The sequence below is a fragment of the Orbicella faveolata genome, unplaced genomic scaffold (genome assembly GCF_042242905.1).
Source record: "Orbicella faveolata isolate gen_17 unplaced genomic scaffold, um_ofav_v1 contig_35, whole genome shotgun sequence".
Lineage (NCBI taxonomy): Eukaryota > Metazoa > Cnidaria > Anthozoa > Scleractinia > Merulinidae > Orbicella > Orbicella faveolata.
Window position 1 is genome coordinate 26,380,001 of NW_028301564.1, and position 19,073 is coordinate 26,399,073.

At 39.0% G+C, this 19,073-nt stretch overlaps 3 protein-coding genes and 1 long non-coding RNA gene across 6 annotated transcripts in view; 1 reads left to right on the forward strand and 3 right to left on the reverse strand.

Moving 5' to 3' along the window:
• The window catches only part of LOC110043462 (uncharacterized), a 6,210-nt gene extending 5,697 nt beyond the window's left edge, over positions 1–513 (reverse strand). The window contains exon 1 of the mRNA XM_089273129.1: positions 1–513. This exon is cut by the window's left edge and continues 1,107 nt beyond it. The gene's annotated coding sequence lies outside the window, so the exon portion shown is untranslated.
• Positions 514–1,389: 876 nt separating this feature from the next.
• Positions 1,390–8,261, reverse strand: LOC110043491 (uncharacterized). Of its 3 annotated transcripts, XR_016201901.1 has the most exons (5): positions 8,179–8,251; positions 6,821–7,048; positions 4,167–5,287; positions 3,172–3,225; positions 1,390–2,263 (listed from the first exon to the last, which is right to left on the reverse strand). It is a non-coding gene; the product is annotated as an uncharacterized LOC110043491 (long non-coding RNA). The 3 variants fall into 3 exon arrangements; XR_016201902.1 differs by lacking the exon at positions 4,167–5,287 and having other exon boundaries at positions 8,179–8,261; XR_016201903.1 differs by lacking the exon at positions 4,167–5,287 and having other exon boundaries at positions 6,821–7,031; positions 8,179–8,258.
• Positions 8,262–9,418: 1,157 nt separating this feature from the next.
• Positions 9,419–12,735, reverse strand: LOC110043377 (uncharacterized). The gene has a single exon (XM_020748830.2). It carries the CDS (start codon positions 12,309–12,311, stop codon positions 10,260–10,262), a length of 2,052 nt encoding a protein of 683 aa, XP_020604489.2. The 5' UTR covers positions 12,312–12,735; the 3' UTR covers positions 9,419–10,259.
• A 2,406-nt stretch (positions 12,736–15,141) lies between these two features.
• On the forward strand, positions 15,142–18,472 carry LOC110043456 (uncharacterized). The gene is made up of 5 exons (XM_089274237.1): positions 15,142–15,181; positions 15,766–16,011; positions 16,503–16,659; positions 17,167–17,190; positions 18,108–18,472. The coding sequence occupies exons 2-5, from the start codon at positions 15,787–15,789 to the stop codon at positions 18,356–18,358; spliced, it is 657 nt and encodes a 218-aa protein (XP_089130363.1). The 5' UTR covers positions 15,142–15,181; positions 15,766–15,786; the 3' UTR covers positions 18,359–18,472.
• The last annotated feature ends 601 nt before the right edge of the window (positions 18,473–19,073 follow it).

Genomic DNA, 19,073 nt, shown 5'->3' on the forward strand with positions numbered 1-19,073 from the left:
GCAGTTACCATATGCTAACGAGGCAAAATTTTGACCCTATATGGCCTAAGCTCTCGTAAGCGACCACCTCCCGTAGGCGACCGCCTGGGCTTGACATCTTGCATTGGGTGGTCGCTTACGGGAGGTTCGACTGTATATTTGTCCGCAGACATTATCAGAGCATATTTCCGCGCCAAGTGGAGGATATCGTGTTTATTATCTTTCAAATATTTTTCGCGACACGCAAAGTTTTGAAAATTGGAGAATATCACTCGGATATTCCCCAGTTTTAGCTAGGGAATTTTCAGTCACGTGACGCGCTTAGACCAATCGCGCGAGCGAAAATATTTGATGGATTATAATCAACTATTAATTCAAAGGGAAAAGCCCTGGAACGAGGTTGGATAAAGCTCTTCGTATGGAACGTTTGACGAGTTTTCTTTCACCACATCACAGGTAGCGTTCAATGTAACTCTCAAAATCATTTGAATTCAAAGGACAAAGTTGTCGTTAAACTGAGCTTAATTCAAGTAAAAATTGTCTTTTCTCACACATTTAGAACATTTCGGAACAAACTAGACACACCAGGGACAGATCCAGGATTTGTGGGGAGGGGGGGGGGGGGGGGTGAGGGGGGGCATTATCTTGGGGTGCAGAATCAATGGGGGTATGCCCCTTAGATTAAAATGCTGCGATGTCACTATTAGAACCTGACTGGAAACTGTTAGAGCAGAAATAATGTCACTGCCACAACTATTTTAGGTATAACAAAAAAAAGTTACTTGCGATTATAATGAGGTACCTGTCCAGAAAGTTTACCTTTATTTCTGCAATCTTTTTTTAGTCATTATTGTTTTCAATTTTTTGTTTTTGTTTTTGCTTCTCCAAAAGGGGGCTGGCACCAGGTTAAGATGACCTGACCAGTTGCTTTTCACAAAATGGTTAATCTTAAATAGTACCCATCTCCCTCATTCACTTCAACTGTTAAGAACCATTTTTCTGGGAAGAGGGTAGTTTCAGAATTGTTCAGTTCAATATTTTTCAATTACACTCCACAACACTTAAATAAACAGGGAATAGGAGGCACCTTTAAGTGTATTATTTTCATTGAGAAGACTGAACCGAAATGGACACGAGCACTACCTAAATGAGCAAATTTCTCCCCTAGAGACCATTGTAATACCCATGAGTATTGAGCATAGTATTTATATGCCCTTCGCACTTGTGATTGTCCTGTTATCCATTCATGCCCCAAGAGCTCTGTTCCCTTTTCGTCCCACCCACTTCCTCTCAACGACAGAAACCTCCATCCTGCTGCACTACTTCACATGCATGGAAATTATTTTTGCCCACATGTTAGTATCTTGTATGCCACAGAGGTGCAGCATGGTAATGAAAATTCTTCTACTATTCAAAGTATCCATAAGGACCCTTTAATTCTACTAAAAGCTGCTGTTAATATTTATAATATTTCTCAAAACAATTTAACTGATTAGCAAGTGTATAATCAGTTGCTTTACAACTCAGAATTTAGACTATTGTTATGGAAAGACACCTACTGATTAACTAAATGGTCGCTTTTCATAACAAATTGAAGCTGATCTTAAAAATTGATTTAAGTTTATATCATATAATTCCTCTACGTCTACTTCCTTGCTATTAACTTCATGTCATGTTTGCTATTAAACTGTCATTATCCTAAATATTCATTACTTATATGTACGAGTACATGAGGAGCAAGTCTGGGCATTTAAAAACCAAAAAAGAGTATCATGGGATACGAAATATGGGGAGTTAATCTACCCTAAACCGAGGTTAAGTAACCCACCAACTAACCCTGCTTTGAGCACTGCAATTTTACCCACAAGTTAATACAGTTAAGAAATTTAATCCTGGATTGGCTGTTTAAACCATAAGGTTACATTATTAAAAACAATTTTTATTTTAATTTTTAACAATATAAAACAAATATTATAAGAAACAGTTACAGTACACAACAACAGATATATGCATAAGTTGTTGTGCATTACAATTTTAACTCATTAATTTGAGCTATAACAATATTTAACCTGATGTATCTATATTACAGTGACTACATTACAATGTCTACATCTATAAACCCAAACTATCTTAAAAAAAATTAATATCTGAAATATAACAATGAATTACAATGAGTCAAATGAAACAAGTGCAAATACAGTTTCATGACATTTGCTGCAACTCAGTGATTTAGCAAGGCTTGATCTCTAATTCATTCTGCAGATCCTTCCTCTCCTGCCTCCATCTGAAAAAAAATTCTCATCTATCATTCAACCCAGTTATCTGTTCAATTAGCTTGAACAAAACAAGGGTCACCGCAGAGCTCATCCAAGTTTCAGTGTAGCATTATTACAGGGACCGCAGAGGGGGAGAGGCTGGTAGGCCTACACCCTACCACTTTTATTGCTGGGATTTATTTTCTAGGGCTCCAGGTGGCGTGCAAATGCAAGATAAATGGCAAAACACTGACCACAATGTTTGTCGGTATTGCCCAGCTTTTTTAGCTCTACCACTTTAAAATGGTCTCTGCAGTCCCTGTATTGGTGACTATATGAGTATTTCTTTTTTCTCCCTGGATGGGATGCTAGACCATCACAGGGGTAACTCTCCCCCTCACCTCCATCAAACTTCTGTTACCCGTTTATATACCTGGGTGAAGAGAGCCACTGTAAGAGTAAAACGTCTCGGCAAAGAATGACATCTGCAATGAGCGGGCTGGCCTACCTTTGGCTCAAACCCAGATCACTTGAAAACTAACCATTTCCAATCTCTATAAAACACTATGGTACAATTAAGACTATTTTTACCGTAGGAGATTCCATGGTAAACAGTATTGTATTCAATAATATTATCAAACGAAACCTGTGGCAACATACTCCCTGAAATAAAAGTGACCTGAATTGGGGTGATCATCAGAAATTTTCCAAGGCACCCATAAAAGGTCAAATTTAAGTTCACAGTAGACTGAATGCCATATAATTCTAACTGTGGACAGTTTAGTCTCCCTATTAAATGTGTCTCACTTTTTTGTGGGAAGCTACGTACAAATGAAGCTTCAAATACTACATCAAAAGAAATGGTTTATAATAGGTTTGGTTACCCAAAATATTAATTTTTTTTAAGTAAGCAGTGACATAAAACTTTTCTTTTTACCTTGGCTCGTTCAGCTGGAGTCATGTTTAATGAAAATGCACCGTCCTTTATTCCCTACACAGATAACAACAAATAAATAGTACAAATAATACTCATTGTACCATGTTCCAGGGGCTGGAAGAAGAGAGACCCTGGGAAAGAGATTAGTACAGATTTAGTTTGTTTTGTTTTGTTTTTCCAGTGATTTATCCAGTGGAAGGTATTATTGATCCTTTAGGCAAATAAAGCCAGTTTTGTTGAGTTGAAAGTGATTAAGATCGAAAGGGACTAAAAAGTTCTGCAATAAATGTCCACTAAACTAAGCTAGCGAGAGTTTCAAGGATTGGAGGTGGGGGTGGGGGTGGGGCAGGGGTCGGGTGGGGATTGTGCAAAGACTTGCTAGGGGTGAGTTCTTTAGGCCATATAGATTTGAAATTTTAGGACCTGTCAGTTGTAAGATTTGACCCCTTTCTAGAAAAGGCCTCGAGTATTAGAAAGGGCACGCCTTGTCTGTACTAAAAATATATACATATATATAATAATGGCCACGCATTCGGTAAACAAAGCGCTTGTTCTTCGCCAGGGGATCCATGTCTCCATTTATTTACTTGCCACATATTTCTTCGATAATGTAAATTCAGGGTTACATATAATCCGAAATGTGTTTCGATTGTGAAAGTGAAAGAAAGGCGTCCATCGTTCAGATATCTATATTCACGGAAGCAAAACAAATCCGCCTGGCAAATACGTGCATTGACTCACGTCTTGTAGTTCCGCGTCCTTTTAGCGTTAAGTCGTTAGAATTTTTACGAAAAAGTATGTTTTAAATCTATTACTTCTCGTTTCAACCACCAAGATGGTAACTTTCTAAATCCTTGTGTAGCGTAAACGGTAAAAATAAGATTTTCCTCTTTCGCTTTGAATCTACGCGGCACTTCGTTTTGCTATAGGCACGACTTTTTATATCGAATTAACGAGAGCATCAAAACATCTGAAAATTAGGAGGGTTTTCTTACCCAAACAACAGCGGTTGAAAGAGCACCAAGACCAAAGATAAACATGCCAAGCTCTTCCTTAGTGCTAGCTCTTTTATCTTGCTTGAGGTACAAGCTTCGCTCACCAAGTCGACGAGGAAGAGACCTTGCAAGAAACTGTGGAGAACTCGCGACACCACAAGCACGAACAATTCTTGAACAAGCTTTCAGCGACATCGTACAACAGTAATGCACAAAGTTCCGAGCTTACAAGAGGCTATTTTAAGGAGGATTTGACAACGACTGGCCGCTAGCAGAACCAGGTGTATTTATTCCTGTCAAAATGACTTCAATTGCCCCATATATGACTATTTATCTCAGTGAGTAAACAAGAGTAGATTGGCATTTGTTATTGGGCGGGGTTTACTCGTGTCACGTCATACTCGCTCATCACGCAAACACAGAAAACGACAAAATAGTGCATTTCTCTACAGTTTATCTTCCCTGGTGAGCTAATTGCATTGTGAAAAGGTTTATCCAAACGAGATAACCTTTACTGAATGTTCTCTTGGTGTTTTTCATAAAAAAAAAAATTGTCGTGTTCGCTGAAACGGAACTTTCACGCTTTCGTGACTTTCCTATTTCGTGAGACCCGTCACGGAATCACACGATATCAGTTTTCAAGACGTTCTCCAGAATAAAAGCTCATAAACTAAGTATATTTGAAGCCAACAGTGAAGATTGTTCTTATTTTCTATTACATCAATAGTTTTGTATCAGGAAAAGTAGTTTAAGTAATTTCTTTCGAGCCAGTTTTCTTGATTTCTTGTGAACGGAAACAGCGCCCTTATTTTACACAATCCCCAAATGTGAACAAAATTGCGAACATTGTCGCTGTTTATTTCTTGGGACCAATATATGAAATTATTTTCAGGAAATTATAGTAATATAAATAGTGCATCACAGAGCTGGAACGAAGACACGTATTTGAATATTATGATTTTTACTTCCTAACATACTGTTATGCAGGAAAACTTTGAGCTTCGTAGCCTGTAAATACACTTAAATTTGTTGCATATTTAACTTAGAGTTTAATTAAGGTTTTTGACTCTGGCATATCATCTTTCGTCTAACTCCTTATCAAATTTCCACCTTCCATACCCCTAAAAAACAAAACAAGAAAAAAACAGAACAAAAAAACTTTAAAGACGTTTTTACCTGATTTTTTAAATAATTTTTAAAGTTAAAAAAGGTAACGTTGGTTAAGTCTGCATAAGGCCAAGTGCTCAATACTGCGGTAGCTTGTTTTATCTGCAGGCAGCATGGCCAAGTGGTTACAGCACTGAACTGTCAGTAATCTGGAGGTTCCAGGTTCAAATCCTCCTCCCTGCCACCAAACGGATTTGTGTTTGGTGGTCCTAAATCAACTCCTCCATATTTTGTAAATAACCAACTAGTCAGCCACCCTCCAGATGGGATTTTGGACAAGGTTTTGATCCTGTTTACTACATTTGTTTCTCAGATTGTATTATCCCATTTTAGCAAAGTAGGTTTTAATTTAACCCAGTGACTAGGAGTATTTCTACAACCCCCCTGGAAGGGATGGAAGTCTTTCAAAGGGTTACCCCCCAGCATTAAGTTCACCGGTACCCATTTATACATCTTGATGGAGCCACTGCAAACGTAAGAGTCTTGCTCAAGAACACAAGGCAGTGACCCCAGCTAAGGCTCAAACCCAGACCAATCAATCAGGAGCCTCTTGTGCTAGTCATTATGCTTCCCATGAACTAGGTAACTAGGCTCCTAATCAAGATTTTCATCCTTAAATAACACTTAATCCGAAAATAATCTATGAGCAGCTAGTGGAGACAGAGGCACAATGGCTAGCATACTGAACTCCACATTGAGTAATCTGGGTTTGAACCCTGACTGGAGACATTGCATTGTGTTCTTGGGCAAGACACTTTACTCTCAGTGCCTTGTGCCACTCAGGAGTAATGTATAAATGGGTACCAGTGAATTTCACGCTGGGGGTGTAACCCTGCAATGGAATAACATCCCATCCAGGGAGGAGTAGAATAAGAAAAACTCTTGGTCACTTAGTTCTACTGAAACTGGGATAAGCTCCAGCTGTATGGGCCACTTGGCTCATTGTAGAATGGTCTGCAGTTGTGAAACAACCCTGGCCTGGGGCCTGTTTCTCGAAAAGCCCTGGAAACTTCTCGAAAAGCCCCTAAAAACAGAGAAGTGTATACGCCTGAAACTCCTTGTATGAAGAGAACTCTGTTCATATTAAGAATATGTGAATAAAACAGCGCTGTAATCATAAGATATGAGATTTTGCCACTACTTTCCAGGTGTGAAAACTTTTTGGGGCCTTTGAAATGGGCCCAGGTGATCTTAAATGGCTGATACAGTCAAGTCAAGAGCAAAATCACTTTGTACACAACATACAAAATATATCACTAAATTGGAATTGTCATGTTGCAATTGTCATGCAACCTTTGAGGAGAGAAAAAAAGAATTAATCTGTAAGCTTCTGGAAGATTTTTGTTTGGTTTGAAACCCCATTCCCCTTGACCTCCTCTCCCAAACAGTCGGGAAATCCCAGCTCTCAGATTTTACAGTGACATTTCATTGGTTAAGTAGAGACAGTTCTTGATATCATGCAATACAATGTGACTGAGAAAACTTACTGCACCAACAGCTGCACAAATCACAGTTCCAATTCCAACCATTAACATATTTTTTGAGTAGTTTGGTCCATCACCCTGTGTCCAGTAGTGTCTTCTTACAGCTATGGGAGATATTTGTATCCTTCTCAAGAGAATACGGTACATTTTTTGGCCTTTATCGCTGACAGATTTCCAAGTTATTCTTCAGTTTGTTTAAGACACCTTTTGTCATCTGATATTTAAATGTAACTGAAAATAGTTAAACAAAGCTAAAACCAGTGAAGATAAAGCAAACCAACTATTTGATTCTGAATGCATAGATAAGGTTATAATTGACCTCTGTCAGAATCTTCCAGAATACTTCCCTAATGTGTCAGTGAGATATAAATACTACAGACACACAAGTGATTTAACCAGGATTTTCTGTTTTTTTTTTGTTTTTTTTTTTTGTTTTGAGTAAACATGTATAGTGCAGGAGGCAGCGTGCCCGAGTGGTCAGCATAATGGACTTGCAATCCAGCAGTCCTTAGTTCAAGTTCCGCTCTGACTGCTACCTGGATTTGTTTCACAGTAGCCCCAAGTTCAAATCCTTGGTTAGGTTTGTAAATAGCCAACTGATTTGTCTCTGACCAGTTGGGATTCTTAACAACATTATGTTCAATTTGAATTATTTGTTTCAGGTGTTTGCTCAGCTCCGCTAGCCTTTGAGCTATAAACACTGGGGGGTAAATAAAGGTTATCTATTATTTTTTAGTGCAAAAATACAGGTTTTGTGTGGGGTATGAGAAGAATAGCTCTGAACTTCCCATGTCATATAGCTTTCACTGGTTTCATCTTGCTTCTTTTGTTGCTCCAAACTTTTTAAATCCCATCTCATTACAAAATTTTATGTTACAAATATTTTTCTATTTTCCCCAGTTCTACTGTCTTGAAAACCTAGCCAATCTTGACCTGGTTTGTGACGTTTGCAGACTGTAGACTGCAGACCATAGACCACAGACTTTGTAATCATATTCCCATTTCCATTACCAAGAACTAACCTTAAACAGGCTAACCTGAGCACTATTCCCCGGAGGGAACTCCCTTATATGGGCTATATAGGGATATGGTTTTTCAGCAGTTTGGGTCATAGAAAGGGTATCAATTTTGTCCATTTTGGTCACAAAATAATAGGATATGGCTTTCGCCTTCTAGTCTTGATATAGGTATGTTTTTAAAAAGAAGGTACTTTTTCATCATTATCGATAAAACCATCAACAAAAGCCCTTCACAAACTATGTTTAACATTGGTCTGAACTAGGGAACTAATTATATGGTAACTCATAACCATAAAATTGCACCTTTATATATATGAGAGGTATAAAACACCGGAATATTACCTTTTCAACCAGCAATTTACGAAAGAAAGACTTCTCTAACCTTCTCCATGTTTGCGGCCATGTTTTCGTACTCAGGCTATTCCGGTCATACATTGCAGGGGTGGGGGTGGGGTTGAGCTATCGGCCAGTGCAGGATTCCGGAAGTGCAGGACTTACTCGACCTGAAGGTCTTGCTCAGAAAAAAACCCACCCCACCCCCCATCCCCCTTCCCCTATGTTGTTGGGGGTGTTTGCATTTCATGTCATTACAGCACTTGCCAGACTTCGTGTTCGTCTGATTTCTATTGAACTTTCATAATATTTGGAGTTATCTGATAATTCCGTAAACTTCGGAAAGTAACGACCCCTCAGAGTTCCGAAAGTAGGGATCAGGGGGTACCTGACTAGCCTGCTGACTACTGATAACACGGTCTAGACAGGAAGGGCCTATCCATGTGGCAGCAGCATTTATTAAGATTGGGACGAAAAACTGTATATCGTGTTTATGAATTTCTATTTTTGCGAATTTACGTCTTTTATTTCTTAAATAAAGTCATGGGCGAATGTCAGAGACCTCGCAGCAAACCGTAGTGGTTGGAAAGAGAATGTCAAAGCCTTATGTGCCTTATGGCATAAAGAGATATAGGATACGATAGGATTTCGTAAAAAGAGGTCAGTCGTATCAATTTAAGTAATGTTTTTCGCTTCCCGAAAATAACGACCCCGGGGTAACGACCCCAAAAGTAACGCCCGCCCCGAAAGTAACCTCGTATTTGATTTTCTCCACAATCAAGTAGCTTTGCCATTTCTCCCGGGATTTCTCTTTTAGCCTGGTGACCTGCTTGAAGATGGAGGATATCCTCAAATCTTTGTCCAAAGTGTTCTCCTTTTCACAAAGTAGAATGCTATGGGTATTGATCCGTATTAGTCCGTTCCAAGTATAATAAGCCTGTTCACAATTCCTTCAGATTTTCCCATGATGGAAGCCCACTCCACCCACCCAAAAAGAAGTTGAAAAAACGTAAGCGAAAGTTTGTTGACGCAATATTACGGAAGCTCAGATATGCATATCATGTCCTGTATATCAAACATTTTATCAGAAGTACACAACGACGAATTATTCTTGCAAAACTTTGTCAGTATCTGTTTGAAAAGAAAGAAATATAAAATTGTTATAATTTAAAATTTTGAATGGAAGCTTTCTCCAAGGGAGTGAAAAATAGAATAGAAAATGCCATGCAAATCAAAAACACAACCGGCATACAATGAAAATTTGTTTATACCAAATCAGTTTCAAAGATGCAATGTTATAACGGCTAATAACTTATATTTATACTAAACAGATTAACCCTTTATGTATATATTACATGTTAAGATTTCCTTAGTCTAAACAAGGAGCTTAGAAAACGTCCTAGAAACTGGTCAAATTTTAATTGAACTGTCAGATGGAAAGTGTCCCCAATTCAGTCCTTTACTCCGTTCAACTGCCCTCAAATAGGCTTGCTTTCTCGTCACACAACCTTTCCATTTTAATGAAAAACTTCATGACTTTCCATCTTCCATCGTGTGAATCTATTTTCGATCAAACTCCTCAAGAAACTAAAGGCAAACTTTCCATTTTCGTCCCCACAGCTTCTCGTCCTTCTTTGCCGACGGGGCGTTGGCAAGAGGAAAAGATGATTCTGGAGATATATGATTTATTTTGCTAAATTCCTGGACTAAGATTTTCACAAATTCAACGCTGGTATCACTCCCGAGAATATCCAGTGGTCATCTCTTACTAAAACCGTTCCATTAGGACACCTGAAGACCTTGAAAAAATTTATTGAAGGGAAATCAAAACGTAAATACAATTCAAGGTGGAGTTCTTAAACTCTGTAGGCGCTGTAATAGAACGGTTTCAGTTAGAGATCAAGCAGTGGATATTTTCGGGATTGAGACCAGCGTTGAATTAGTGAAAATCTTAGTCCAAGAATTTAGCCAATCAAATCACGCGTCTCTGGAACCACCTTTTTACTCGTGCCAAGGCCCCGCCAGACAGGAGGGACAGACGGCCCTGGGACGAGAATGAAACTTCACAAGCTGGAATTACGCTCTTCTAACTAGCGCATGATCGCAATTACGAGACAAGTTAGGATCATAAAGAGTGACGCTTCGTTAAAATTTCCTGATGCATTTCCTCTCTTCTTTACTACCGGATAGTCAATTCTTCCTCCATTGGAAATAACTGGGCATTTGCTATAATACTGAAGCACGAACTTTTCATCGTAGTTGACATCGTTTCCTGGCCGTTTACGGCCCCAGTCAATGTCGGGGCACTGAGGCGAGTTCAAGCGGAACAGTTGGTTGCTTAGCTCATCAAACCACATGCAGCTAATATTTTTAGTTTTGACGTCTTGAACCAAGGAAAACTCGCCAAGTTTCCACGCTAATCCCATGCAAGTAAATGAGACATCGGGTTTCTGGCACCTTGGGTCATACTTCACTTCAAAAGCGAAAGACTTCTCGCACGCAAACTGAATGCGCGAGGTCTGTCCACTGCATTCACTTTGGTCAGCGTTCACCGCATTGAAATAGTAAACTCCTTTACTCAAGGGTGGTAGAGAGCAGCGAGCTGTTTTAGCAACTGAAGTACGTTCCATTATGATTTTGTCGATATTTCGTCCCCAGATGGGATAAGGATCTCTTGCATAAGGAAGCCAGCTCGAGCAAAACAGTCTTAGAAGATGATTAAAATAGTAGTATTCCAGGAACTCTGTATGCCCTACGCTCAGAATCGGCTGGCTTTGAGAGAGTCTATACACTAACACATCATTCCCGATAATGTCTGTGATTCCAAAGCGAGTCAGTCGCGGACGGCATCCATTGGTGAAATTTGACAACAACAGATAGTCATCGTGGAAGAATTTCGCTCGCCCCGTTCCAGGCCATTTCCCGGTGACTAATGAACTGCACTCGTAGGGAGCCTGGTGTTGAAAAATATACTGTTGTTTGCAATGGAATTCTCCATATGGAGGGATATAAACTGTTTTTTCGTTTATCAAGACATTCTGGAAGCCATTATGTAGGGATACTTCCTTCCAAATTCCTTGAAATTTTTCTGGAAAGCTGCATTCCGTTCGAGTGACCTCAGAAGAAGGAATGTCTGTTTCTTCAGCATTCTCTCTTCGCCTCAAGTGCATGGTCAGCGATATCGCCGAGGCCGACGCATTGCGCAGGCAAATTGGCTGTTTGTACAGTTGCAGGGTAAATTCTTCACCGCTTGCGTTTAATACCCGCTGGAACCTGACGCAGAGAAAGTCTGCGAGTGTAAAGGCATTTCTTGCTATAGTTCGACTTTTCGCGATGAAATATGTATAATTTTCAACTTTCCATGGAGTGCTATAGCAAGAGAGGGCCAGATAAAACGCAGCATAACTGCGTTTGCTAAGAGAACAATTTTTCCGTTCTTGGAAATGGATCAAGATGCCTTCTTTACCCATGCAGTCCGATTCGAGCGTGCCTAAACCAGTGTCATTATCAAACACACATTCTTGTTGAGTTAATGCATTGTAAGCCTTCATAATTTGAAGTCCTCCCCTCAGTTCAGGTGGGCAGTCGGGTATCTCCCACGCAGAAGTTAAAATCAAAGGACTTTCATCAGTGTTAAGATCGTTCACATTACATGAAGCTAGGCTTGTATGGTTGTCTTTCCACTGAGTACGTTCCAATTCAATCACATTTCGCCCTCTCTTCCTGAATTTGATACAAGAATATTTCACATTTTCGTTCGTTTCATTATTCTTGGACAAGATGATAAAAACATGGGGAGAAAGTTTCTTCCAACAGTAAAACTCCAAAGAAGCCACTAAAGGATTCTCATCTCCAAAGATCTCGACTTTCCCTCCATTGAAGCTCCAAGTATATTCTCCTCTTCGCTCACTGGCTTGGTGCTCATAGAAAGCGAAATTTTCGTCAAATGGACGTCGTTTTCCTTGCGACCAAAGACGACAATCTTTGGTCGATTCCTTGCATGATTCTTGTAAAAAACCCGGGAAAGAACAACGATGCTTTTCTTTGGATAAAACCGCAGCACTGAGACAAGGTTTTGAGTCCCATAAGCTTGTAATAGCCACCAGATAAAAACACAGACAGTAGATCGGTCGCGAAGCCATTTAACAGCGCATAAATTTAGCTACCAAACAGAGCGTGACTGTGTCATTATTTCCTCTTCACACAAGATAGCCATCTAAAGTCAGACAACCAACCACTGAGAACACGTGCTGAGTTTTCTATGACCCACTTATTAATTGGATCAATTAACTTAAGTTGTTTTGGGAACGAGGGCAGGTTAGTTGTTCCAATACAGTTATTGTGCGCCCATGATGCAATAGAAATGCTCAAAAGCCATAGAAGCGTGGGTTCCCCTTTTCAGTCAATAATAATAAGAATAATTCCCTTATTCATTTGATAAAAATACATATCAAATATTACAACTGAAAAAAGACAAAAACATTTTAAAATAATCTATGTAAAAAGCGCTTTTCCGTAATATGTACAGGGTACCTCCAATCGCCCTGCCAGCCAACTCCACTCCATTCCGCCACCACTCCAATAATTCGAATCGCTATTGCTGAAAAGCCAGTGGTTAAAATTTATTTTCTAGGACTATGCTGCAGACAAAACATTTATAAATGGCGAAAACTAATAAAAAGATAAAAGAGCCGCACAAGAAATTAAACCCAAACTGCATATTAATATATATTTTTTGTTTTGTTTTTGTGGTTCAGCTGGCAGCTTAGGCAACGCGTCCACCCTATTGCAATGATAAACAAGCAAGTGATAGAAGAATCTAGAAACAGACTCATACAATAATAGATAAAATCTTGTACTTTCACCATACGGTAAACAAATATGGAAGCAGCAATAGACTTAGACAACTCTTTAGAAGTCCTTAGTATTCAAAAACTTCGATCGAGAGTATTTTATTTTTACTTCAAATTTAAGTCTGACATGCAGTGTCTAGCTCCATGCAAACAAAGCGGGTTCCTGTGGATATGTTTTTCATTCGAATTTTAAAACAATCTATAGTTTTTGAACTAATAGTCAGTGGCTTCGTCAGATAGTCGAAACCCACTCTTCCTTGGAGGAAGAAGTAACAATTCAGCTATGGATGATCAACTATTTTGCCCAGTAATCCGCGAGAGTACAATCACACGTATTGCGCACACTCCATGCCTTCGCATGCTGCTCATCGAGTGTGTCGGCTTAGCCTGCGTGGCAGGCGTACGATCAAAGGGGAGGGACTGGGGGAAACCAAAAGTACGAAGCGCGGACGGAGGGAGAGAGAATAGAAAGATTAGGACGTTTTTTAATTTATAAGACATGTTTCGATATATGTATGTTCCGATATAGTCCTAACGGTTTTTCAAATATTCTGTAACTGACGATGATGTTAGTAACATCGGAACATTTCTTATAAATTAAAAAATGTCGTAATCTGCTTAAAAATTACGATTTGCTTTCTGCTGTCTCGACCTTTTAGAATAGAAAGAGTTAGAAGGCTAACGCAGCTAGTTTAGAACAAGAGAGATGGAGGCATGAAGCACGTAAAAAGCTAACGATGTGTATCAAAACGGAGAGAGAAAAAAAAAGAGGGAAGAACGAAAAACAGGGACGATATACGTGAAGACAGAAAGAAAACCAATATTAGTAAAGGTAATCGTACGAGTGCAAATGCAATTAAGAATTAACACTTCGAGTGATATTTGAAGATTCTCTCAAAATTGCACGAGCCCTTAGTGGTCTTTAGACGAGTGCAATTTGACAGGTTTTGTAAAATTTTTACGAGTAGTTTAAATCCTTAATTGCTCGAACTTCCATACGATTACTCATTTTATTATTTATTCTATGACTGAGAAAATTACGAAGGTGCGTGTTCTAATTTGCACTGCGGTGCAAATTAATAATTAACGATAAATTGGGCTCCTATCAGCCAATCACAATGAAGTAATTTACACGGCAGTCATGCACAAAAATTGTATTAATTGTGAGGGAAAGACTCAAGCGGGCAACTGAAAAAATTAACAAGCAACTAATAGGATGATGGGCGACGGGGTTTCATTCAAATTATAATGAAACAATATTGAAAGTGTTTCAAATGAGTGCTGTTTAATTAAATAATGATGGCTTGGATCATTACACTAAATCCTTCAGTACATTGAGACTGATATTAATTGTCTGTGCTCTATTTACCGAAAATGTTGGCATTGTTACTCAAGTTTACCCTTTTACTCATCTTAACAAAACTCAGGCTCTGTGCATTTATCAGTCCAACAAATGTAACAAGCAGAAATCCAGACAATATTAAAGTCAAATTGCAATACGACTTGTGTCAATACACTGATCATTGTTTCTGGCAGCAAAGAAGCTATGGGTTGAAGCACTGTTATTGATGTTTGAAGCAAGACCTTGGCTATTCAGAAGTTATGAACTAGGAGAAGTTAAAGGAGAAGTTAAAGAAGAAGTTATTCAGAAGTTATTAACAAAATTGACTGGGAACACACATGACTGTATCCCAAATCAATTTTTTAATTAATCCAAAACTGAAAGGTTCCACAATAATATAAGTCCACTAACTTGTTGGCATTATTTGCTTGCCACAATTGAGGTCTTATGGCCGATACTCGCCCTGAATTTCGCAACCAAGGAAGGCAACCTCTTTGACTCTTAATTAAAGCTGCCTTTTATTCTACTTTCAAAAGTAGATATATTGAAACTAAGCTCGCGTAAAAAGGTTGACAATAGAACACTCAAATTTTTAAGAGCGTCTCCTTTATGTTAGTTTCATAGCACAAGATATTCATGCAAGAGCGTCAATTGTTTCTTTTGTATTTCTCTTTTATAACAGACAACAGAGCTGAAGTCTCTTTCCTGGTCTTTTAGTATCCATAATTAATTCTTGGGTCGTCTATAAAATGAAACAATTTTAAACGCCCCATTAAGGACGCGTTTAACTTTCTGCCGAGCTGCAGTGGAGATCAACGTGAGTATAGATCGATTGTAAAATCACCTTTGTTGGGCTAAGTTGTAACGGGTGATTTTAAAATTAGGACGATAAAATGTGTTATCCGTTAGTTTAAAACACAACAATTGAGTTTGACTGAATACATAACCTTTAGGTTGACATGAGTTTAGATCAGGGAAAAAATTTCAGGAGGGTCTATGTTCAAACGATTATATAAAATTTGAAACTGCGGTGGATTGCTAATCCCAACGGATTGTTCGTTCAAGGCGGTTTTAAGAAGGAAAATAAACTACTGGATTTTTTTCTTCGCGAAATAATGATCTAGAGGTGAACGAAATAGCGAGGTGGTTATAAATTGCACATAAGAACCGAAGAAACCGCGGCCAACTGCTTGCTGCATGGGTATAAGAATGCTCGGTAGATTCTGCAAGAGTCTAGCTTTGGCACTTGACGTCGAGAAAATTACGACCGGAGTACACTTGCGCCGAAGCGAGGAAACATGCGGCCTTTAGGACATTTGCAACTCGAGTTTTTGCTATTAACTGCACTCTGCTTTGTTTTAGCATTGAAATTTAATCACTATTCTTTTCTTATTGTTTTAGGAGCCTTTCAGTTCCTTCATTATGTCATCAATTGCTCTCGTTCTCTTCGCCGCTGTTCTCTGTTTTCAGTTTTACAGCTGTGTCGGCACCACGCCCACCGCGGTCACCAAAAAACCTTGCGAGTATATAGAGATCAAGAAATGCAACCATGAATTTAAACAGGTTTTCGTGAACGCCAAGAATTTCACTGGACGACGCAGACCAGGAATTCATGCTAGAAATCGTGTCTACTGCAGAGCTCTACAGGTAGTAAAACTCCAAGGGAGGAACTCCCATATAAAAGGACTTTGGTGTTAGTCGGAAATCTTGCAAAAAACTCTTAAAGGGTTCCAAGATCCTGTTTTGTGGGCGTGACTTGAAAATGATTTCACCCCTAAGAGGAACCAATTCTAAAACAACACATCAACTGACGCTTTCGTAATTTTTAATAGCGATAAAGACGATTGCTCGAATACCTTCTACTCGTAAAATTGATTATCAAATGTCTTCTGTCATATTTTTTCGGATCAATATCCTAAGACGTACCAAAAAGGCCTTTCTACCCCACTCCTTTTTGTATGGGAGTACTCCACGGGGGTAAAACTGTACTTTAAATAAAATGCAAAGGCATTTTGCGAATTCAATGGCGTTTATGCTAAACAATTAACTGAACTAGATTAGTGTGTTCAAAGAGAATTCGGTGCCACATCTCATCAGTGTTTCACACAACTGAAATTTGACACAACTTTTCTCGACAGACATTCATGAATTGCTTGGAACGATCGCTTGCAAAATGTGATGGAGGTGCTTGGCTTCAAGATTACAGTTACGTTGTCTTGGAACACGGAATGGTGGACAAGAAATGCAACGTTTGTCGCGATCATAATTACACAAACCTGGAGCAGAGACTACATGGTAAGAGACTTCAACATAACTTGTGTTTAATTTTATCTAGTTTCTACGGGGAAACAGGACAACAAGTGAGCTGGGCATAAATCAGTGATGATTAAATCAATCGTACGCTCGTGTCGTCGGCTTTTACCATCAGTGTCATCGTCAGTATCATTACCATCATCATCATCATCACCATCAAGCCTTATCAGGGCTTCTCCCAGCAGAGTCCTATCCTGTCCCCTTAAATCTCGTTCACTTTTCAAGACTGATAAAGTCGGTTTACCAGCTGTTCTTCTTCCGTACGTCTACACGTTTTTTACTATATGTTGCCATTTTCCTGAGAATCTGTTTCGGATCAAAACATTAATTTTTTCCTGGAATGACTGATTAAAGAATTCATCGTTATACATTTGTCAAGAGAAATTTGAGAGAGAATTTGGCAGTTTATAAATTCTGGGGATATACCAGATTGCCAAGCTTCATTATGACTCGGTGATTAGTTGTCAATGGCTTTCTTTTCTTTTCCAGCATCCACAAAGCATGATTACGTTGGTGAGTCATCTAAGACAATTATTTAGAGTTTAATAGATGGGACACGTAATACATCACCGCAAATGAAGCCGGGATTCTCTCAGAACAACAAAAGCAAGAGGCATTTGAAATCTTCGGGGAAGATTGACGACCGACGCCCTAGATTCTGTAGATTACAAACCTGAGAATTATGCGCCGCTTATCAGACTGCCTATACTGCCCGGTGAGGGAAGCGGTGGAGAGGGGGGTGCGCACTGCTGCGACTAAGTCATACTGAAATGAATGCATTCGAGGTATTAAATCGGCCTTAACCTGCACAGAAGAACTAATTGGGGCAATATGCTTTAAAAGGTGGCGTTTGTGCGGTTTTTAAAATCTTATTTTTTTAAAACTCTCTTATGATTTGCAAGTGACTGATTTTCTCGGTGGGGAGACTCTCGTTTTGATTGTAGGAATTTGAATCAAGCCCCTGAAGAAGACCAATTTCGGTATAGCATATGTCTTATTGGACCCTTTAGAGTTGTAATAGTCACTTAAATGACGAAAAAGACATGGTCACCCAGTGCTTTCCTGTATGAAGAAAAAACATTAAATAATTCAAGCGCGATCTTAACCTGCATAATATGATGGCGTTTTTTTTTTTTTACGTTTTTTCCTGTGCAACCTTAAAACACGCCTTGACGTTAAGAACATGGTGGGTCCGTCCCCAGCACCCTTGGTAGTATCAAAATAAGCAGTTTGCACCCCTAAAACATACAAGAATATAAAATCAGACACCCATACAACGAAGGATGATTTTAAAATTTCGTGTGCTATATTTACTTTATTTAAACATAGACCAAAAGATGCAAGGAACAGCCCAGTTACTTTCTCTCATAGGGGAGTCTCCCTAAAGCTAATTTTGCATTCTTTTGAAATTAAATAATTTTCTTATTCAGGCTATGATTCCTGCCCAGCATGTGCCAGAGGAGTTCACAGAAGGTGTGTGAATCGATTCCTGGAGGAGATGAATTCCAACTCTAACATCTGCCAGGATGTGCAGGAATTTATCACTTGTTACAAGGAAGCTGGCTACTCGAAGAAGTATTGCGCTAACACCAAAATCGTGAAGAGTTTTTCCAGGCTCTGTCGACAACTCGGAGAGAAAATGCTGAAACTAGACCGGGTTCACCCCGGATTGATGTGTTAAATGGTTAACGCGCTGCTGGTAACCACGTGATGGAAAATCTTCCGTCGTACAGAGTGAAACACATTTGACTAATCTCTGTGAAACTATTGACAAATAAAACTAAAAAGTACCATATCTGTGACTTTTGTTAAATCTTTTTCGCACAGCAAGTTTCATTGGTGGTGCAATCTGATATAAACAGCGCTGTTCAGGACTCAGGATAAATCTTTCTACTGAAAAGGTCTAAATCCCTGATATCTAATTTAATAAATAATGGTAATAGGACTAAGTGGAGTCCAATTCGGTCTGTAATCATTCGAGTGATTAACAAAATCGCGGGAGTCCGATTTGTTAATCACGAGTATGGTTACAGACTGAATTGGACGACACGATGTCCTGTTACCAATTAATCAAAACTATGACAAAATTCGAGAAACGAACAAACTATCCATTGATCGCTGAACGATTAAACGTCGTTATGAATGCTGAAAAACACAGCAGTTTACTCAACAAAGTGCACCGCAACAGCGCGCACAAAATGACGGGTACTGTCCAATTACAAGCATGACGCGTATACACTGTCCAATTAATGCTCAAATCGGGCTGCTGATAGCCAATCACGTTCGAGAATTTTGTTATAGTTTTGATTATAATAATAATAATAATAATAAAAATAATAATAGTAATAGTAATAGTAGTTGTAGTAGTAGTAATAGTAATAGTAATAGTAATAATG

Coding starts and splice junctions, on each gene's coding strand:
- LOC110043456 (XM_089274237.1), top strand. CDS start 15,787: ATGTCATCAATTGCTCTCGTTCTCTTCGCCGCTGTTCTCTGTTTTCAG. Junction 16,660..17,166: donor CCTGGAGCAGAGACTACATG/GTAAGAGACTTC, acceptor TTTCTTTTCCAG/CATCCACAAAGCATGATTAC. Junction 17,191..18,107: donor CACAAAGCATGATTACGTTG/GTGAGTCATCTA, acceptor TTTCTTATTCAG/GCTATGATTCCTGCCCAGCA.
- LOC110043377 (XM_020748830.2), bottom strand. CDS start 12,311: ATGGCTTCGCGACCGATCTACTGTCTGTGTTTTTATCTGGTGGCTATT.